The 20,237-nt window shown below is 35.6% G+C and overlaps 1 protein-coding gene across 2 annotated transcripts in view; it reads left to right on the top strand.

Annotated features, from left to right (window-relative positions):
• TNFRSF19 (tumor necrosis factor receptor superfamily member 19) overlaps positions 1 to 20,237 on the top strand; it is a 60,839-nt gene that overhangs the window by 14,525 nt on the left and 26,077 nt on the right. For both annotated transcript variants that reach the window (XM_014966193.1, XM_014966195.1), the window contains exons 3-5: positions 151 to 261; positions 10,859 to 11,037; positions 14,349 to 14,434. In XM_014966193.1, coding sequence (XP_014821679.1) covers positions 151 to 261; positions 10,859 to 11,037; positions 14,349 to 14,434 — 376 coding nt within the window. The remainder of the gene's footprint in view (positions 1 to 150; positions 262 to 10,858; positions 11,038 to 14,348; positions 14,435 to 20,237) is intronic.

Raw genomic sequence — 20,237 nt, 5'->3', positions numbered from 1 at the left:
CCTTTTTTTATAATGCAGAAAGTTATTGTTAAGATAGAAACATGAAGTTATTCCTTAGATTTAGGGTTCATATAAATGGTATGTTAATCACAGATTAATTCTATGTTACTGAGTTTACATTTTTTACTTTTTCCTTTTTTTTTTCTCCAGCTAAGTAGGGTAATTTGTGAGACTGGCGATTGCAGAGAGCAAGAATTTAGGGACCACACTGGAAACTGTATCCTCTGCAAACAATGTGGACCTGGAATGGAACTCTCAAAGGTAAGCAAGTCATGCTTTCTTGTATTTACTTTGTTTCCAATAAGTGCATTTACATGTGGTTAAAACAACAGATAGCTGTATTTATATCGAAATACTTTTTTATGATTTTGGTGTTTGAACCTTTTACAGTTTTTCAAGTACCGTGTCTGCTGGTTCTCTTTATATAAAATGATCAGAATGTTCAGAAAATGATGATGTCATTTATAAATTAAGCAGTATCATTAGAGGATCTGGATATGGGCTCTCAAATTAAAATGATTTTTTTTTTTTAAAGATTAGTTAGTGGTACAAAAAGAAAAACTACAAAAATTTATTCTAAATAACCTCTCTGTGTGCAGGTTTGAGCAACCTGCTTTAGTGGAGTGTCCCTGCCTGTGACATGGGGGTTGGAACTAGATGATCTTTAAGGTCCCTTCCAACTCTAACCATTCTATGATTCTATGACAGTTAAAAAAATGAATGTCAAACTAGTGATTGGTATAGACCACTGAAATGTGAGGTACTTGGTTTTTACAGTGTGACTTTCAGAATTAGTTCTGGATTTTAGGTGAAGTTGCCACTATAGGCAGTGTTTAAATATTTTCTCTACAACTTGTTCTAACAGAATAGTTTATTAAAAAAAAAAAAGGTGTAAGCACATAAATACAGGATAGGATTCAAGTAACAACTGAGATATTTCCTTAGAACATCTGGGAGATAGGTGACTGTTCTGTTTTCACTAACTCGGTGGTTGGAGCACTTGGTGTTGGGAAGCTAGATTCGAGTGAGGTTCAGTTTCTTTGTTTTACAATTTATTGAAAATGCTATGAACCTAATCCATATCTTTATGCCACGTAAAGTAATTTAGAAGGTTGAGGCTAGAAAAATACACGGTAATATGTAGAAAGCACATAAGAAGTCCTTGTTAATATAATGGAGAAGGAAAGATTGTTATCTTGAGCCTTATGTATTTTTTTTTTCTTTTAGAACAACTGTATCTGTTCCAAAAGAAAATCCCAATAAAAGTTTAGGAAATGGCAGTTTTTTTAGGAGTGTGGAAGTGAATTCGCGGAGAGGTATGATGACTGAAATTATGGACTAGTATTCAGTAGAACTAGGAAGTTAACTTGGCAAAACTTCCAGCAAAATTCCAACTCTGAATGCAAGTCATGAGGGGGATCTCAGTTGCTTTCAGCACAGTAAAAGCAAGAATAGATAACAATGAAGGAAGATATAGTTGAAACGAGAGGGAGGGAGGAAGGGATGTGGTGTGATTCACTATCTCAATCACAAGAGGTAAGAGAGAGAACAGAATGAGTTATGAGGCCCAGGGAGACTCGATGTTTGGGGGGAGCAGGCAGGTAATGCTAGAGGTGTGAAGGTGGTCATGCAAAAAGGAGAGGGTACAAGCTGGTATCATGAAGGATGAGCAGACTTCTCAAGTCTCATGCATGAGACCCTTTCTTCAGTGTCCATCTACTATACCTACGTCTTGCCCGTTGTTAGAGTGTAAAACTGTGGCATAAGCATAACTGTACAGTCTGATGGATACCTGACGGGTGGGGCCTTAAAGCAAGAGAGAAGTAGATGCTCTGCCCAGTTACTTTGCATATAGAAGGACAGACTCTGTTCTGTACTCTTACTGATAGCGTAAAAAGGATGATAAAGGTAGAATTTAGGGTATTATTTAGGAGGAGTAAAATTTAATTTTCAGGGTTTCTTTTGTAGGCAAATATGTTATGTACATCCAAGCAAGAACTTGAAATGTTATTTTTGAAAAAAATGTTGCATGAAACATTACTAAGTCGGGTGCGTATGTGTGTATAAACAATAGGGAAAAAGAAGCTTTCAGTGCCTTCATATTTTCTACTATACTCAGCTCTGCAAAAAGCACAAGTGTTGTGCTTTGTGGGTAGTTTGAAGAGATTTACTGAAATTGAGTGACACATTTCCCGATCTCACCACCCCCTGTAGCTAGTGTTCCGTGTGTTAGCAGAAATACCTAAGTTTCACACATCAGTGAGGACTGCTTTCTATGTTAGGCAGTGTTAGTTAAGGTTTAGTCATACAAACAATGCTGTTAAGTAGATATTTGAAAATGACTAACGGTGTGGATGTGGTTTTGTTTAGATGTTTTATTTTTTTCAGATTGACCTTAAGTTTAAGGACTGAGAGATTCTGTGTGTGTTTTAATTTATAAAGGCACTTACAAATATGGCACTTCTTAACAGTGATCCTACTAAAGCAGTATTATATGTATTGATTTAGCATACTTATCTAGTTGGCAAATAAAAACCAAAAGTGTAAAAGCTAATGCCTTCAGTACTTACAGTTTTCTTTCAATTTAATAAAGAAATGCCGAACTAAAATCGGAAGGTCATAACTTGGATAGCGTACTATTGCAAACTATGTTTTTACTTTAACTATTTTTGTTTAAACTCTGATAGTCCTGATTCTTAGGACTAGTTTTTCTGAAAATACGAATGCTTAATTTCAGTGTCTAAGCAATTAGTTCTCCCAGATGTGAATAGGCTTTTAACTACTATTTTCTTGCTACAACAGTAGAACTGAAATAACTAAACAGATTTTGCTCGAACCTAAATGTGAGAGGAAGCATGATTTCCTTTATAAATTGTGAATATAAATTCACGATTTTCTGTGAATCATAGCAAAGGATGTGATGCTGTTGCTGTTACTGAAATGAGTTGAGAGAGTAGTCTTGCTGAACTACAGCTTGAAGCAGCGAAGTATGCTAAGTCAAAGGTCAGAACGCAAAGGGAAAAGGGATTTAATGATATACTTGAAGTAATTTGCAGCACAGAGGGAGTTTTGTTTGCTTGGGTTTTTTACATGTGAGAGAGCAGTCATGTAATTATGCTGTAGTTTAATAACAGTTTCCTAATAACAAATAATGTGTCTATTTTCCTATCAAATATTTAGTTCTCGTGGATAAAACTAGGTATGCTGCTGGATATGTGAGCATGTCTATATTTCTAAGTATATAATAAAATATAGAGTTATCAGTGGGTTTTATAGTTTCATCCCCCCCTGCCTTCCCCCCAGTGTTTTAAGCAATTGACTGACAGGTTTCTTTTTCATGTTACTAACAAAAAACCTCAGCCTATATCGTTGAATACAAAAGGCCAGCTATTGGGTCATGCAGCAGTGGCCTGTGTGAATGGGTGATGTAAACATATGTCCCTATTTTCTTCCCTCAAAACTCAGTTCAGGTAGAACTTCTACTGCTGAATAAGCTGAAGCAGACAGGTCCAATGGCAAGGACTGTAGAGCCATCGCTTCACTCTTATTTATGAGAAAGTACTTCCTTTTAGAAATCTACAGAACTAGATTGTAGCTTTCTTGTTATTCTTGACTAGACAGAAACAGGAATTGTGTTACTTTCAAAAGCCAAGTTGAGTTAAGGTGGGCTTTAAACACTGTGAAAGGAAAACTGCAACTCTTAAGACAAAAATGATAAATACTGTGTTAGAGATGGGTACTATGACTTAAATACAGTGCCACTGCATTGATCAGCAACCAGTTAAGAGCATAAGTACACTTGTGCTTGTACTGTCTTCCTTTTGCCTTTGTTAAATTGAGTATGTGATGTTATAGAAATCAAAACTAATACGTTGCTACCTAATTGTGCTGGGTTTTTTTTAAACTTCAGTGGGATTTTTTTTGTTTTGTGGCTTTATAAAACTCAGTTAGGTCAATAGTCATCAGTTGTTCCTACACTTTAAGGAAGACAAAGTGGCTCCTGAAGATCAGACTTAAGAATCTTAACACAGGCTGCACGGGTGACTTAAGGTATGGTTAAGTGTAGTCAAATCTGGTCCTGTGTGACCGTCCAGTCTGTTCCCATGTCACATATACCACAGACTTGCATCAACAGTAGGGATAAGTGTGCAGGGCAAAACACCACCTGTACAGAGCAGGTATGTGTATATATACATGTACCTACATAACAGATGTGTGTATATATATTACTTTTAAAAACTATTAACAAGTTATTTATGTGATCTTTGTTGCTATACTATGTGAGCATTTCATAATACCTTTCTATGTCAAGGAAATCCTGTTGTCTTTTCTTGATTTCTGTGCTAGTGTCTCATGTATAAATTAACTTGCCTATGGCAATGCACAAAGCATGTGGTGGAACAGAGCTGCTAAAGGCCACAGAGTGGAAGAACAGGATGGAGACTCTCTCTTTACAAGGCACCACATGGACAAGACAAGGGACAACGGGTACAAATTTTACCAGGAGAGGTGTTTTATCTCTAGATAAGAGATATTTTTTTACAGTGAGAACAATCATTCACTGGAGCAACCTCCCCAGGAATGTGGTAGAGTCCCCATCATTGGAGAGTTTTAGGATGCAATTGGATAGGGTGCTAGGTCATCTCATTTCATCTCCCAATCCCATGAAAGGTTGGACTAGATGTTCTTTCAAGGTTCCTTCCGACCTGGGCTGTTCTATGTTTCTATGATGAGTGTTTAATTTCAGTTGCAAACTAGTGCTCAGTCTATTGAATTGACCTTCCTGTCTGCATAGATGAGCAACTTCAGACACCCTTTATAGCATGAAACAAACAAACAAAAAAAACCCAACAAAACCCCAATCTCATGTAACTAGCCATGAATCTAGACTATTCTTTTCAGCTTTTGCTGTCACAGTTTAGGGGGGGTTCTCTTGTTCAATAATGTTTTTAAAGTAATTCTTTCTTCCTTAAAATAAGAAAAAATGGTACACCCTCAACTTTTCCTTTCTAATTCCCTATCAACTGTTCTAACAGCAGTGTTGCAGATGTTGTATTAACTTAGAACTAAAATCTGTTGGTCACTTTGTTGATTGCATTTTTGTATAAAGTAGTTTTAAGATTGCCATCATAAGAAAGCTGGCTTTGTTATTTTATCAGGAATTTAGCATTGAAGAGGAAAGGAGTAAAAGCTGCTTCTCCTGCTTGTTTGCTTCTGTTAGTTCATTTAAAAAAAAAAATCTACACAGCCTTTCCTCATTAACATGTCTCCTTGGTAATGTTTGTGAAGTCTCTAAACCACTGAAATAGCTTGATTTTGAGCACATGGGAGTTTTGGGGCTGTTCTTTGGATTTTTGGGTTTTTTTTTGGTGTTTTTATTTTAAGCAGTGATTTCTTCTTGGGTGGCAGACCAAAATGATCGTGTTGATTCAGAAGGAAGTGTTTGCTTCATATGGCTCAGCATTATTTCATTTCTCATTTATTTAGTAGGAAACAAAGTATCATGTGGTGAAGCAAGTGGTTTAGTATCTTCCATTCTTTAAGTGGCTTCAGGTTGCCAGTGCCTGAATAGTCATTGGTGTGACTTGATACTAAGAGCCTTTTCTGTCCTATCTTACCAGTAATGTTTTTCTGTATAAATTAAACCTTATATATGATTCAAATTTATATAAATCACAATTAATGAAGAAAAAATACACTGGGATATTTTGGGTTTTGGCCTTTTCTTGAAAATGTTCCAATACAGAAATGAGAGTCCTTCCAGTCCTTTCACCATAATTTGTTTTCAAAAAAAATATAAAATATATATAACTCTCTATAGCTTCCATGTAGTGTTTTTATTTATATGAAAAAGCAATCCATATCTCAGCCTCATCAAGCTTATATTGCAACTCAGAACTTTAACTGGAATTCTAGATTGTTTTGTCAACGGATCACATCTGAGGTTATAGTTCAGAAACACTGAAACGACAGTTCTGTCAATAGTAATTTCTTTCCACAGTGCCCTACCTGTGCAGTTATGCTGAGAGAGCAGATTTTTAGAGCGTATGATGGAACAGATCACTGAATTGATCATTTCCAACCTGGATCAGTCCCGTGGTCAGATTTACAGCTCAGCCTCATGATCAGTTACATCAGTACAGTTGAGAACGATGTATGACAAGGAAGAAAAAGCAGAGATGAGAGAGTGCCTTTGGCCAGCCTTACCACCAAAAACGTGGTGATAAATACTGTCACCAAGGGACTGCTGGTGCACAGAGAGCTCATGGGGCAGAGGGAGTTGATGGTTGCTGAGGCAGGGCTATGTGTCATAGGCTGCTTCCTTGGACCAGGTGTATGGTGAAGAAAAAGGAGACCTGCACCCTGGCTGAGAAAAGGAATTGTGAATTAAAGAGCAAGGTGCTGTTTCTACTCCTGAACGGAACAGTCCTCATACGCAACGTGAAAGGTGGTGTGTTGCGTCTGACCTGTTGTCCCGGTGAAGTTTTTGAGAGCAGCTGCTGCCATGTTTAGCAGTCACTTAGTAACTTTTCAAAGCAAGAGAGCTGCTTGTGAGGAAGCCTGCCATATCTCGGGTCAAGAGAGGCTAACATGTGTTTCTGGGTCAGCCTCCTGGAAGCTGGAGCAGCTGCATGTAGGCATGTCAAATCTTAATCGCTGAGCATGAAACTTTTCTGACACTTACTTTGCACTTTGCCACAGCAGCTAAATTTGACATGTTTGCAGCACGCAGTTGCAGCCTGTCCTGCTCAGAGACTTCTGCTGATAGATACGGCTGGTTATTGGATTCTAAATGAGGCTGATCCGAAGCCAAAGGTACTCTTGGAAGCTAAAAGTGTGCTATTTAACAAGGCCATGTACTCAAAGGTATTACTAAAAACTTCATTTTCTAGCGCCAGTGTAGTGCTGCAACCTGTTATATGACCTGACATCAATTTAAAATGTCTCAATGACTGGAAGGCTTTTTCTTGAGAATACCCAAATATTCTTGTAATCATTGTGGCCTAGGTGGAACTTCTCTGTGCTGTACTATCTAGGGACTTACGTAGGTTGTGGATAATCAGTGGAACTAGAAACAAATTCTAAAATGTACTTGCAGATTATGATCTTAATAATGCCTGAAAGCATTTTTTAAATGAAATTTGAGGTTATTTTAATAGAAAGAATGTTTAAAATCTAATTTACTCTTCATTTACTTTCTGCATTGCATTCAACTTTTAGGGAAAAACCACACCACTTAACTCCATTACCCTTTATAGTCTGCTATACTTCTGGTCGTTCTGTCTGAGTCAGTGTTGGGGTAGTATATACCAAAAGAAAATCTTAACGCTGCCAAGGTAATACTTCAAGAGGTGTCTGTATTATTGCATGCTTTTAATACTTTTAAGATATGCTACAGATTCCTACATGGCCTTGGCCAGCCATCTCACTTGATACCTTAGTGAAACCCACTTCTAAACAAAGTTGTTCTGGGGATATATACATTAAAGGTACTGAGATGTCATGATAATTTGATGGTGAAAGCTGTATCTAGAAAATAGAAGTGCATTTGAATTTTGAGGATTTTTTTTTTTAAGTTAACTTAATAAAGCAGTTTTCTAAATTAGTGTTTGGGTTTTCATGACTTGTACTGTGTATCATTTCAGAGAGAAATTTTTCATTAATGTTACCTGGTGCCATTGATAGTAGCATTAAAAAGGGCAAGTGAAAATGGAATAGTGGGCCAGGATTTCTTCACAATAGGAGAAGTAAATATAGTGTATATTTACCTGCTCTTTTTTTCCTGGCACAAAAAATAGAAAAAGGTTTTTTTGAATTCTAGGTAATTGAGGTTACAAGTTTTATTTCTCTTTTCTGCAGTCCTGAGGTGAACTGCCACAGGAGATGAGCCCTCTTTAAAAAAATATGAGTGGGAGGATAGAAGGGATAAAGAGAGCTGGGGATTATTCAGATCTCATCAGCCATATAACTTGACAGCTTCATAAACAGAGCACTAGGAAAATTGGTGCACATAAATTTTGCACATGTACTGATAAAAGATGAACAGTCGAATTTTTGTATCTTTGCTGGACTGCTAAATTATAAAGTCCAAGATTTCAAAAGATTTGAATCCATCGTCTAAATTATATCCTTCAGTTTTGGGAATGTGGTTAATTATGAGTGCAGATCTGTTTGAAGTTCTGCCTGGTTTACAAGCTTAAATATTTATTTGCACCTGCCAGGCAGTTAACTACCTCAAATATTATTTGAACATAAAAAGCACACATATAAAGCTGTAGTTGTTATGAATTATATCGGCAGAATTTCTGGCAAGGACTTAGAAGCCATCTTTGAAAAGACTGAAGACTGTAAATTCCTTGGGCAGAAGATTTCTTTATATTGCATCCACCATTTTTATAGCTTTAAAGTAAACCATCCATGCTACAAAGGACCACTAAGATGTATCCATATTTCCAACTATAGCAAAGCAGATCTTGATAGAGCTAGAAACAATTTACTCAAGTTTGGTGGTTTGGGCCAGTGAGTTGAAGGCATTTAATTCTAACTTTATTTCCTGGTGGTTGCTTGTTTTAATCTGGAACTTCAAAGGTAGTCTGGAAAGGAAAACTTATAATTAAGTTAATTTAAGCCTTATATTTGAAAGTTTACTAGGACTTGGGAGGGACTCATTCCAAGTGATTTATCAAAAGATACGAATATACATGGTTTGACTGAGCTTTATAATAAATCTTATAACATTACTATTTGGCTGATCTAAACAGAGTTAAGAGTGGGTATTTAGAAAGAATGTGTTAAGGAATAATAAGATCGAATAAAAATTTTTATCAGACTTAAGGAAGAGCAAAATCTCCTAACAGAACTTAGTCTGGTTGTCTGGTTCTAGTCCTCAGTGTTAATCATGTAGCTTTGTATACTGTGTCACAATTGCATAAATGAAATTGAGTGTAAAACTGAACATAGTAAGGTATTTTTTTTTAGGTGACATAAAATAGAACTGCTAGAACCTCCATTGTTGTGGCGTTGATTCCTAGCAGAAACTGGTAGGTTTTAAATAAAATAGTAAAAAATGTTCTGTGGCTGAAGTAAATTTCTTTTGAAATTGAAATATTTTTATCCCCTTTTGCCTACCAGCTTTATTTAGGGTCAATATCTCACAGGAAGAGCATGCTGTGTGAAACCGTAGTATACTTTTTGTTGTGACTAACTGCAATGATTTATCTGTCTGCTCCTTAGCTGAATGACAGTCAATAGTAAGAATTTGTTTCAGTTAAAAACCAAACCAAAAATTAAAACTTATTTTTCAAATTCCTGGCTCTAGAGACAGAGGAAGAAGACTATTTTTAGTGTCGATTTGTTGTTGCTTTCTTAGAATTGTTCATTTTCTGTGTACTTGAGTGCTTGTTCCTCTTCAGAGGACAGTAAAATACTCTTAACATAAAGGAAATTGAAAATTTTTAGAATCTCCAGTAAAATGCATCTAAAGTTGTCTATTATTACTTTTTTATTGCAAATTAGAGGCACTGTAAAATGTATATTGTCCAACTCTATCACAGAGCCTGTTCCATAGATGCTTTCTCAGTGCAAAATCTTGGTGAATCCTGAGTGCATTTCTAAGGTTCAAAACTTTTTTACTGCAGCAGATTTATGTAGGTGGGTAACTTTGGAAAAAGTTATTTGTATGCATTGAACATTCATGTGTTGTGGACAAAACTGGTGGAAACTTTCTCTTACGTTGCCACAGTTAAAGATTTCCTACGTTTTTCCCACCAGGAAGATACCCTATTCTTCCACCTGAGACCACATACTGGAGGATGTGGTCCCCACATTGTGCCTTTCCCACCTACTCCCTTCCCAATAAGTCCTTTCTAGCAATTTCTTGTATTCTTCTTGGTGTTTTGCGGTGTGTCACTAGTGCATCAAACCTAATTCCAAAGTACTGCAAAAAAATTAGTAGGATATTCAGATGAGAAAAGAGAATAGCAACTCTTAGCAACTTGATAACTCTAAGAAATTGTGACATGAAAATTAAATAGATTGATAGTTCTTCATAATCAGTTTGTAGAATTCAGTCCCAGAACTGTTACATATTGTTAGGCAAAATGTTTCTCTTTGAAGCCTGTCAGTTGTATTAGGTGTCCTTTTGCAAATGAATGGAAATAATAGCTTTAAACAGCTAAATTTGGGATAAATAACCATAACGATATTCCTTGTATAGTAAAATATCATGCCTCCCTGTGATCCATAGAGCCATTAAACTTTTCCAACAGTTTAAGAACTGTTAGAACTGGAGCAGATTGAGTTTCTGAAATTTAGTGGCTAAGCTACGTTTCGTGCCTAGCTGATGGTCATTAACCAGCTCTGTTTTATTTGGTAACAGAAATCCTAAGCCTTTGAAGATCAGTGCACTCTCTTCAGCAATTAACTTTGTTCACCTTAGCTATGAACCTTAATATCAAAGTGCTTCTCTGCTGTTTTTGTAACTGAGTAAGTGCCTTTATACTTCACTTGTCCCAGTTTCTGCAGTTTCACATGACTGACCTAATTAAAAAACAGACAGCTCAATAATTCTACCATAAGCTAGTAATAATGAAACTGTGGGAGTCCTTGAAGCCCTTTATCATTCAAATACACAGTGGTTTCATGAATAAAGTGGATGACTAAGTATTACTTATAGAAGTAAGGGAGATTATTAGCAGTGGAAGACACATTTGAACTTGCTGAAAGGATGGGTTTTGTCTCTAGAAAGACCTACTCTCTCAGTAATAATTACACTAGGTCTTCATTTTATCCCAGCGTTCTCTTCTTGTTCACGCTTTCAGAAACTGAATAGTTTGCTATTGCTTGTTAATCCCTACAGGAATGCGGCTTTGGATATGGGGAGGATGCACAGTGCATGACATGCAGACCAAACAGATTCAAGGAAGACTGGGGCTTTCAGAAGTGCAAGCCTTGTCTGGATTGTGCATTAGTTAACCGGTTTCAGAAGGCTAACTGTTCTGCCACCAGCAATGCACTATGTGGAGACTGTTTACCAGGGTAAGTCCATTTCTGAAGATGAGACTTGAACAAATTCAAAACTAATTTGCATCGGCATTCGTTTCTTCGTGTTTTCCAGGTGAATGTTTGTATCCTCTATGTATGTATGAAGGTCCTAGGTTCTAATCTTGGCCTTGCCAACAATTTACTGTATGATCTGAGCACATAATTTCAGAATTACAGTCTTAATTATCTCATCTATAAAAATGGTTTGATAATTACCTACGTGATTTATGAGAGTATTGTCTATGCAGTGCCTGAACAAAATACTTCAACATATTGAGTGTTACTGGTGGCTTATTTCATTGTTATAAAGAATTAAATGTTTGGAAACGCATACAGTTAGCTTCTTGAAGACTGATCACATTATTTGCTTGCTTTTTTTCCCCTCCTTAGATCAATGCCTAATAATTCGTAGGCACACACATTTTTATTGGTGGTTGTGGTTAATGCTCCTGAATTTCTTTCACCTTGACAGTAAATTCACAGAGTGCAATCCTGGCTGAGAATTGTAAGTGGATCTGAAAGAACTGTTTCGGAACAAATTATAACACTGTTGGAGACTCACTGAAACTGCTGTTGTAAATCAGGATCTGTACTTAGTTTGTCCTATCATCCCACATCTCTGTTGTTAATTTTCTCTGTATTATTAAGAACTCTAAAAAGCTATTCTTTACATTGTGGCCAAGTTCTGCTATTACAAATACCTACTATGAATTTGTTAAAAAGGTATTTCTGATGATTTTTTGAACTATGAATTCATAGTTTAATTGATAAGAGTAGGTTATGGGAACTGATTTGCAGTTGTGTTTTGCCTCTATTTTAAGGGTATATATTTCAGAGATGCTTAGAAGTTCATACATTTGTTTCCTATATATATTTGAGTGAATTTTATTTATTTTTGTATCCTTTTTTTAATACTAGCTATCAAATACCTGAAGGCTGTGTTGAAGCTCCTACAGTTATTTCTCTCAAGCCAGAAATGAGGTCTTTTAATTTAAAAATACTTTGTAAAGCTTTGGTAATTAATGTTAGTTTAAGTCATGGTGTAAGAAGGTGCAGCTCCAAGTGTTAGGTCTTACAACCACTTTTGATACTACCTGCAGCCACACGGTCGATTGATTTATGCTCTTATTGCATATTGACCTATATGTATTGTAGGGCTTATTTGGCTGTCAGCAGGGAGATTTTCTTCTTGAGGTGTAAACAATATAAGCTAAATTTTGGGAGACACGAAAGGAACAAAAAAGAAGCCAGAATAAAACATGAATTAAGGGTAAATCCAAATTGGAGGACCTGTGACTGCTTCTCAGTATTCTGGTCTAGAATGCATTCTAGATATGTATGTTGAGTATGTGTTAAAGTGAGAGCTGTTTCCACAACTTCCTTTAACTGGCAGTGAAGTTAGAAATGTGAGGAGGGAGGGAGTCTTGATTGGAGGAGTCACACCGAGGTCATCTGGTCTGGACATTTTGGGGAACAGAACTGTAGAACACACCACCACTCATACCTGTTCATCAGCTTAGATGCTGCCTAAGTGAATGGAGGATATAGCTAGCCAAACAAAATGGTTTGGCTAATGTTTTACCTCTCAGCAATCATCTTTATTTCTGATTCACATGAGTTTGCAACATGCCATTTCCTATTGTTCAGCTTCAAAACACTACAGTGAGCATGTCAGCTAAAAACAAATATTAACACATTTCATTCAGAGTAAACGATCACAGTGGCCCCTTCAGTCTAAAAGCCTATGAATCTGTTTCTGTTCACATTGTTAAACCATGAGTTTCTTGAACAGTTGGAAAGCTGTTTGCTTTAGCTGATACAGTCTTCATACTTTAATGGCATTTACAATGTTAGTAATTTAACATTGGTAGAGTTAGTACCTTTTATTTAAACTACAGAAAACAGTTCATTCACGTACTCATCTTGAACAGACCTTAGCTTTTGATTCTAGCTTAGTACTGATGACTGGTTGAAAGACAGACCTACTTGGTTAGGGAACTGATGTAGATAAGTTCTTCAGAGGATGTAATATTCTTACACAAATTTGAAATGTAACACTCTAAAGTTTTGGTTTTCCATTTGATGCTATTCTTGTTCCCTGGTTTAAGAATGTGGGCTTCTTCCTGACACAGTAGTCGGTAAGCTCTTTAAAAATAAACTCAAAAGTGAAGTCCCTGAATGGTCTTTGGAATAAAACATCTCCTTGGGTACGACAGCCACTGTTTATATATATTTTTTTAATATCTTTGCATTACTTTAACTAGCCGGTTACTCATTCCTAAATAGTTTGCTTTAGAGTTTTATTTTGTTTTCCTATTACTACTTGTGGCCTCCCATTGCTATTACTTAGCTAAGCCATTTGACTGATACTTCTGTTTGCAATATCCATTTTTTCATACCTTGAAATGCTTGCTACATAGAATTTCTAAAGTATACGTTGAAGTGAAGTGTGGAAACAAAGTGGAGAATTGGATAATGTAGATTGGGACTCGTGGTTACTTCATTAATTTGCATTCACTGTGTGCATATTGTGATTTTTGGTTGGTGGTAAAGATATTGCTAGAGGAGAAAGAAGAACCAGAGAAAGATTGTTTGTTTGTTAAAATATAGTTCTAAAAAGCCATTTTTACTGTTTCTCTGTTCAACAAAATGATCAGAATAATGTTATTTTCTGAAGATTTGTCACACAGCATTTTAAAACTTTTTGGGGGGGAGGGGAAGCATGATGCCCTTCTGTACAAATACATAAATGAACAAATTTATGTGCGATTTTTCCTTCTCTGAGTTAGAGGATATCTCAAGGATTTTAACTAGAAAACACTGACGTCTGATCCATTACATAGTTAATGGTGACAGTTACCTTCAATATGTTGTTTCTTTTAGGAGAGTTCTATAGATTAGTCAGTTCACATTTATTTTTTTAATGTGTAAATAAGCTTGCATAGTGTAAGTTCATCATACTTGTCTTGCATGTTGTGGTGTACGTAGAAAATGGGATATTGATTTCTGTTTGAAATCCCCAGAATTGTTTATTTCTTATGTGAATATAAGATTATAGCGACTATGCATTTGAACTAACGGATTTAGAATTTTTCCTCAATTTACTTTAGATCTACTGCTATACTATTAATTGATATCTACTGTATTTTTGTTTACTTTTATTTTCTTCTATTTCCTGATAGTTTGCATGGGACATACGTTGACAAAAGCTTGCAGTTAGAGGATTCTGATAAAACACCTGATCAATTTTGTGAGGAAAAATAACTAGTTTTTATGAACTACTTTTTCATTCCTTTATCTTCTAGATTTTACAGGAAGACTAAGCTTGGAGGCTTTCAAGACATGGAGTGTGTTCCTTGTGGTGATCCTCCTCCTCCTTATGAGCCTCACTGTAAGTGCTAGTTTCCTCCTATTGGAGTGAGATTAACTTTTTGGCTTCAGAATGTTTTCTGTTTTAACTCGAAAGCTTGGCAAAAAATGACAGTCACAGTTATGAAGAATTCTTTTAAAGGTTCATTTTCTTGTTAGTAAATGATTTCATTAATACATATCAGCAAGTTCAGCACTATCATTGTGATGTTCCCTCCTGACCAGTCACTTGAGGATAAACGTTTCTGTCATACCATGTGGTTAGGGAGTCTTGACTCCCCTTTACAACCTCTGATGTCGTCATATTAATTTTTATTTCTGTTTTGTGGTAATGCCAAAAGAAAGCCGGTCTTCCTAGACTCTCTGCCTACTATCTGGTAGCATGAGATCTTTCCTGACACCCAAAAGGGGTAATTTGTTGATACCTTTAAAAATAACTTTTGTACTAAGGTTATAGTGACAGAGAACAATATAGATGAATATCTATATTTTAAGCAGGCAAAGAGTAATCAGTTTCTCTATTTGTTTTTGGCCAATGAGAGGATCAGAATCTCTTTAATAGGAGAGACCCTCTTTATTCTGCAACAGAAGCCTTTTTACTGCTTCTTCCAAAGGCTGTTGATTCTCTACATCCTATCAAGTTTTTAATTCAATAAAAAGGAGTGAATTATTCTTGTTTCATTTATTGCCGTCTGCTTTATAATATGAAAAATAAAATTGATTCAACATAATCTTGTGGAAAAACCTTGAATTTACTTGTTTGTTTCTGTAACTGTGAAGTTATGTTCTGGGTGGGGATTTTTTTCCCCCTATTCCAAACAAAAACAATTGCTTATAGAAAGAATGAATTGTCAAGTTCCTGAAATGCTTCATGCTACTTTAATAAGGACACACAGTTTCTTATAAACATTCTTTCTTTTTTAATTGTGCTAAATTAAAATATAACCAACTATATACTATTGTGCATTAAAGTTATACTTTTAAATAGCTTTATATTGTATTAAATTTAATGAAATAAGGATATACAATATATTATGTAAATGAACATAAATCTATTTGAGTTTTACTTAACATCAAATAGGAGGAAATATCTCAGTTTTAAGACTTAAGTCAGAAACATGATTCCACAAGGAAGTGTAAGAAATGGTGTGTGAAAGTAAGCTTTTTCCACCTAATGCTGAAAATGTTTGCTGTTTTTCAATAATGAAAATATTTTGATAGTTAAGATGTTAAAGGCTGCATTACTTGAAGTTAAATGGAGACAGACCATTAGGTGTATGGGGCGTGTTCTCAATGATCTAAGGGCTAAGTTCTAATTCTCTGCTTTTCTTATCCTTCTTTCTTTCCACTATGAAACAGAAAGTCAAATATTAGTGCAGCTAACTCTTATATTACAGATGAAAAGGAAAAATTTAAATGTCCTGTTTCAATGAATTAATTGTCCTGTGAGGTGTGTGGCAATCTTTTGTTTGCTTAAGAACATTACCATAAGGGCACAAAGGCTCACAGCCCCCTACCTGGACTAAAGGTTCATGTTAAAGCTAAGACATGGATGAAGTTCTTTCAGCACTAGTAGCAGTTGATTATTACCCGGTTAGCTATAAATCTAAATACTTGCTTTTATCTTCTTTCTTTTTGTAGACATTTTAAAACAGATCTGGTTTAAATATTTACTCACGAAAAATTGAGTTTGTGAATTGCTAGAGGCAAAGTTGAAAGGATTCTATAATGAACAAGTAAAGAGAGTATTAGAGGCCAGAAGAATTGCTATCACCTTTGTAAACTTTACGGGGACACAATGACTTATGTGTGTTTTTAGGATGTCAGAAAATGAAATATACAATGATATAGTTATATTTTAATTTGCTTAGTTCAGGTAAATAAACTGTAAATACCAATCCTATATATAGGGTCAGCATCTAAACATTAGATAAGAAATGAAAGCATGTTTTTAAAATTACTATTTATGTTCACTTTGTAAACCAAAGACACTTTTCTCACCTGAAAACATTTTTTTCTCAACTGAATTACAGAAAATAAGTCCTTTGAACTGGGAGCTAGACTGAAAACACCATCAATCAAAGACAAAATTTCTGAAATGGAAAGTAGCGTAGACTAGCTCAACTGGTGTCTATTTAGCAAAGAAACAGGGACCTAGATATTATTCAATGATTTTTTTTTTTTCTCGGAACCGAATTAGGCTTGCAGAGTTCACTCTCCTGTCTACTCAGGCCGGTGTTGTGCTGCCCCAATGGTTGTACTTCAGCTGTTAATGAATCTCTTCAGCAAGCTAGATTGTGAATCTATCAATGCTATAAAGAGATAAAATAACTCCTTAAGGCTATTTTTAAAACTAATGAATTTGTTAACCCCAAAACTCTTATGGTGGTACAGGTGAGGAAGAGATGTGGGAAAGGCTGGGGTAAGAATCAGAAGATTTTCAAAAGATACTGTTGCTTTCTTTGAGTAAGCATTATGTTTTCAGCTTGTCTGTCTTAGCAAATAAGCAGAAAACATTAGAAACCATACTCCTTATCTTCTTTTGGTCATAAGAAGATGGCAGATTAAAATTAAAGCAATAGAATTATTCTTTCAACTTGGCTATGTCAGCTATTCCTACAACTGTTTCCTGTTGTATTGTTAATTCGCAATGCAGAACAGATCAGAGCCACTGGAATCCCTTAGCCTCTAGTCAGAAGAACCTGTGACATTGAACATTTTTGAGCTGTACTAAAATAAACAAAGTTCCTAGCACTTCCTCATTACTTTTCCTTTCTGGACCAATCTACAGTCAGTGGTGTTCCATTGTTATAAGTAAATTCAGTCTAGAATTTGGCTGCACAAACAGTTAAATTGGAATAAATTGTGAGAGTCAAGGGAGAGGAAATTAACAGCCAGGTGCCAAGAGCATTTTACTGCCAAACCACCACCAAAGGAACAGCCTTGTCCTTTTTTTTTTTTTTTTTTTGTAATTATCTGCACTATTATGTTTTTTAAAAATATTTATTTTACACAGTAAAAAATTGCACAGTATGTCCAGCCAAACTCATTCTTCTTCAGGACTACTACTGCTTGTCTTCATGACACAAAGCAAGGAGCATGGAAAGTTAGGGGGGATAAGGACGGGGGCGGGATACCATTCCGTGTGGAGCTTGGGAAACTAGCCCCTACATGTTCCAGGAAATAAACGCATTCTTTGCTTCAATGAAGCAGAAATGTTTTGTTGAATAAGTCACAGCAGTGGAAATGTCTACAGTTTGATTGTAACATCATGTGCCTTTGAAATAAACCCGCACTTGGGTCTAAAATTGCTACTTTTTTTGCCATGAGGCATGTTTTGAGATAGTGATTTCAGTGATAGTGGTTTCAAATATAAAGAATATTTCAAACTAGATAATAAATAGTTTTTACTAAGATGAGGAATAAAAGTACAGACTACAGCTTGTTGAGACAAAATACATACAGCAGATCATAGTGAAAACGTTACATTTTCATATGAGGCATCTATATCTTACTTGCTTTAATTTTTATTTCTTTAAGGAAATTCTACAACACTTTGACCACCTCCACTAAGCTTCATTTGCAGTTTTCTTCTGTAGATTTTTTTTGTCATTAGTTTGCTTCTGTATTTTTACAGAATTGTTTTTCTGAGAATTAAATGCCTAAGTGTCCTAAACTGCAGTTGAGTCTCACTCTTTAAATCTACAAGAATGTTGTTTAACTAATGAAAGGTGCTATTTAAGGGATAAAATCTGGTGGTATTTCCTTCTTCCTGATGTTAAAAGTAGCTAGTATAGGAAAAGTAGGATTTGGTATAAATCTGCTTATTTACATTTCCAAGATTAGTATCTGTGATTTTGTAAACTTTCATGTGAGAGTAATGGATATTTGGGGTATGCAAGGGCTATACTTCAGAACAAAGAAGATAAAATCCTAGAAATTACAGTGTGCAGGGGACTACTGTAGGGTGACAAAATACATGATTAAAAGTAAGGGTGGGGCTGAAAGCTTGCTGGCTACACATGTATTCTATAAAATACTTTCACTAGTGGTAAAAGAGAAAAATTCCTGCTTTCTCAGCTTTGCTGGAGTTTTTTTACATTATTTCATTAAATATAAATATAGCATTTTAACTGTTTTTGGATGACATTCAATTCCACATTAGTTCCTTTGTTTACATAGTGGATTTTTAATTTACTTATATCACTTTCTTCTTTCTGTTTACAGAATTTTGTGATTTGAAATCTCTCAGACTCCAAATAATGTTTTTCCAGCTATTAAGTTTTTCTGTAGTTTTTATTTGGTTGCTTTATACACTAAACTTTGTATTACTAATGCAAAGCAGCCTTTGAAGGTAGGCTGCTTATGTGCATATGAGGCAACTGGCAGCTGAAAGTATATAACAAGTGAAACCATATTAATTATTTGATTCTATTTCAACATATATGTCTATCTTAGTTCAGCATTTTTTTGAATTGAGGTTACCTCACAGCATCTCTCATAATCCTCTTTCCATGTTGGATGACACTGTGATAGAAAGCAGCTGCAATGCTGTATAAACCTTTCACAAAAGCTGTAAGGAGTGACAGCTAATTTAGGTACAGCTAATGGCATCACTAGCTTATAAATATCAGTACTATTTTATTACAGAGACATTAGCTTTCCATTATCTCATAACTGAAATGCACACTTTTGTAAAAATGTCATAAGTCAGTCTGATATTTTCCATATGTGACCTGATGGTAGAGTAACTTTTCTTCAGGAAGTCTGAAATAAATTTGTCTAGGTGTTTCAGAGAGATGAGAATTGCTAGTCATGTCTTATAAAGTTTTATCACAATTTTATTTCTTTCACTCACCATTGATCAAAGAGAGTTAACCTAGAAAACCTAAGTGTTGTCAGTTCCTTTTCCTTGATAATTGTGGTACTTCTGACCCACTGGGGAATGACTCCTTTTCTTCCTGTTCTGAATTTGCTTTACATGCTGGGCTCACCTCCTAAAACGAAAAGTTGCAAACAAAGAGGGGGCAGATTTTTCCTTCTCTGAAGTGTTACTATTTAGATTTAGATTCATTGCATAGTTCAGTCATGTTCCAAAACTTTCTCTTTGCCTAGCTCAGAGAATAGCCTTTTTTAACACAAACATTCCCAGCTCATTTTCGTTAACTCCTGTTGTCTGTACCTCTCATTTCTGTGCCTGTATCTATAGAAGTACTTAATTATGTAACTTGTTACCACTAAATATATATTACAGTTAGTAGACAGAACTGGTCAGAAGTATTTCCCTCATTTCTATCCCCTCTACTCCTCTTCCAAACAAACAAACAAAACCTGTGGAGTGCGCCAAAACACAATGTGGGGGAGGTGGGGGGGGAGGGAGGAAGGAACAATGAATTTTCCATAGAAGAATATTTAGCTTAAAAATACTGAAATTACATTGCAAGGAAGTGCTACTCTTAAACCTAAGAGAATTTCTGTGTAGCCAGGCACACACTTTACCAAGGAATCAAAATCTGGAAACCAAAACTCCCAGAGCTTCCAGACAGTCTGAACTGTTAGACTTCTGTCCATTTTCTTGCACTATCCTTAAATGTTTTGTTCCAGGCAGTTTACTTTTTACAGAGGAAAACTTGTTCGATCAGGAAGATTTCCAACCACATGTAATATAGCTTAGTACTCCAAAACTGTAGGTGTGAGGGCTGTTCTAATGAATTGATTCACTTACTAGTAACTTCTGTAGAACAGAAGTACTCAGTATAGCAAGTCTGCTCTGTTATGAAAGATTTATTGTTTGAGTGTACAGTAAAAGGATAGTAACCTGAACA

Source organism: Calidris pugnax, unplaced genomic scaffold, assembly GCF_001431845.1.
Source record: "Calidris pugnax isolate Ruff unplaced genomic scaffold, ASM143184v1 scaffold20, whole genome shotgun sequence".
Classification (NCBI taxonomy): domain Eukaryota; kingdom Metazoa; phylum Chordata; class Aves; order Charadriiformes; family Scolopacidae; genus Calidris; species Calidris pugnax.
Note: the sequence above shows the minus strand (reverse complement) of the source record. Positions and strands in the feature narration are given on the sequence as shown.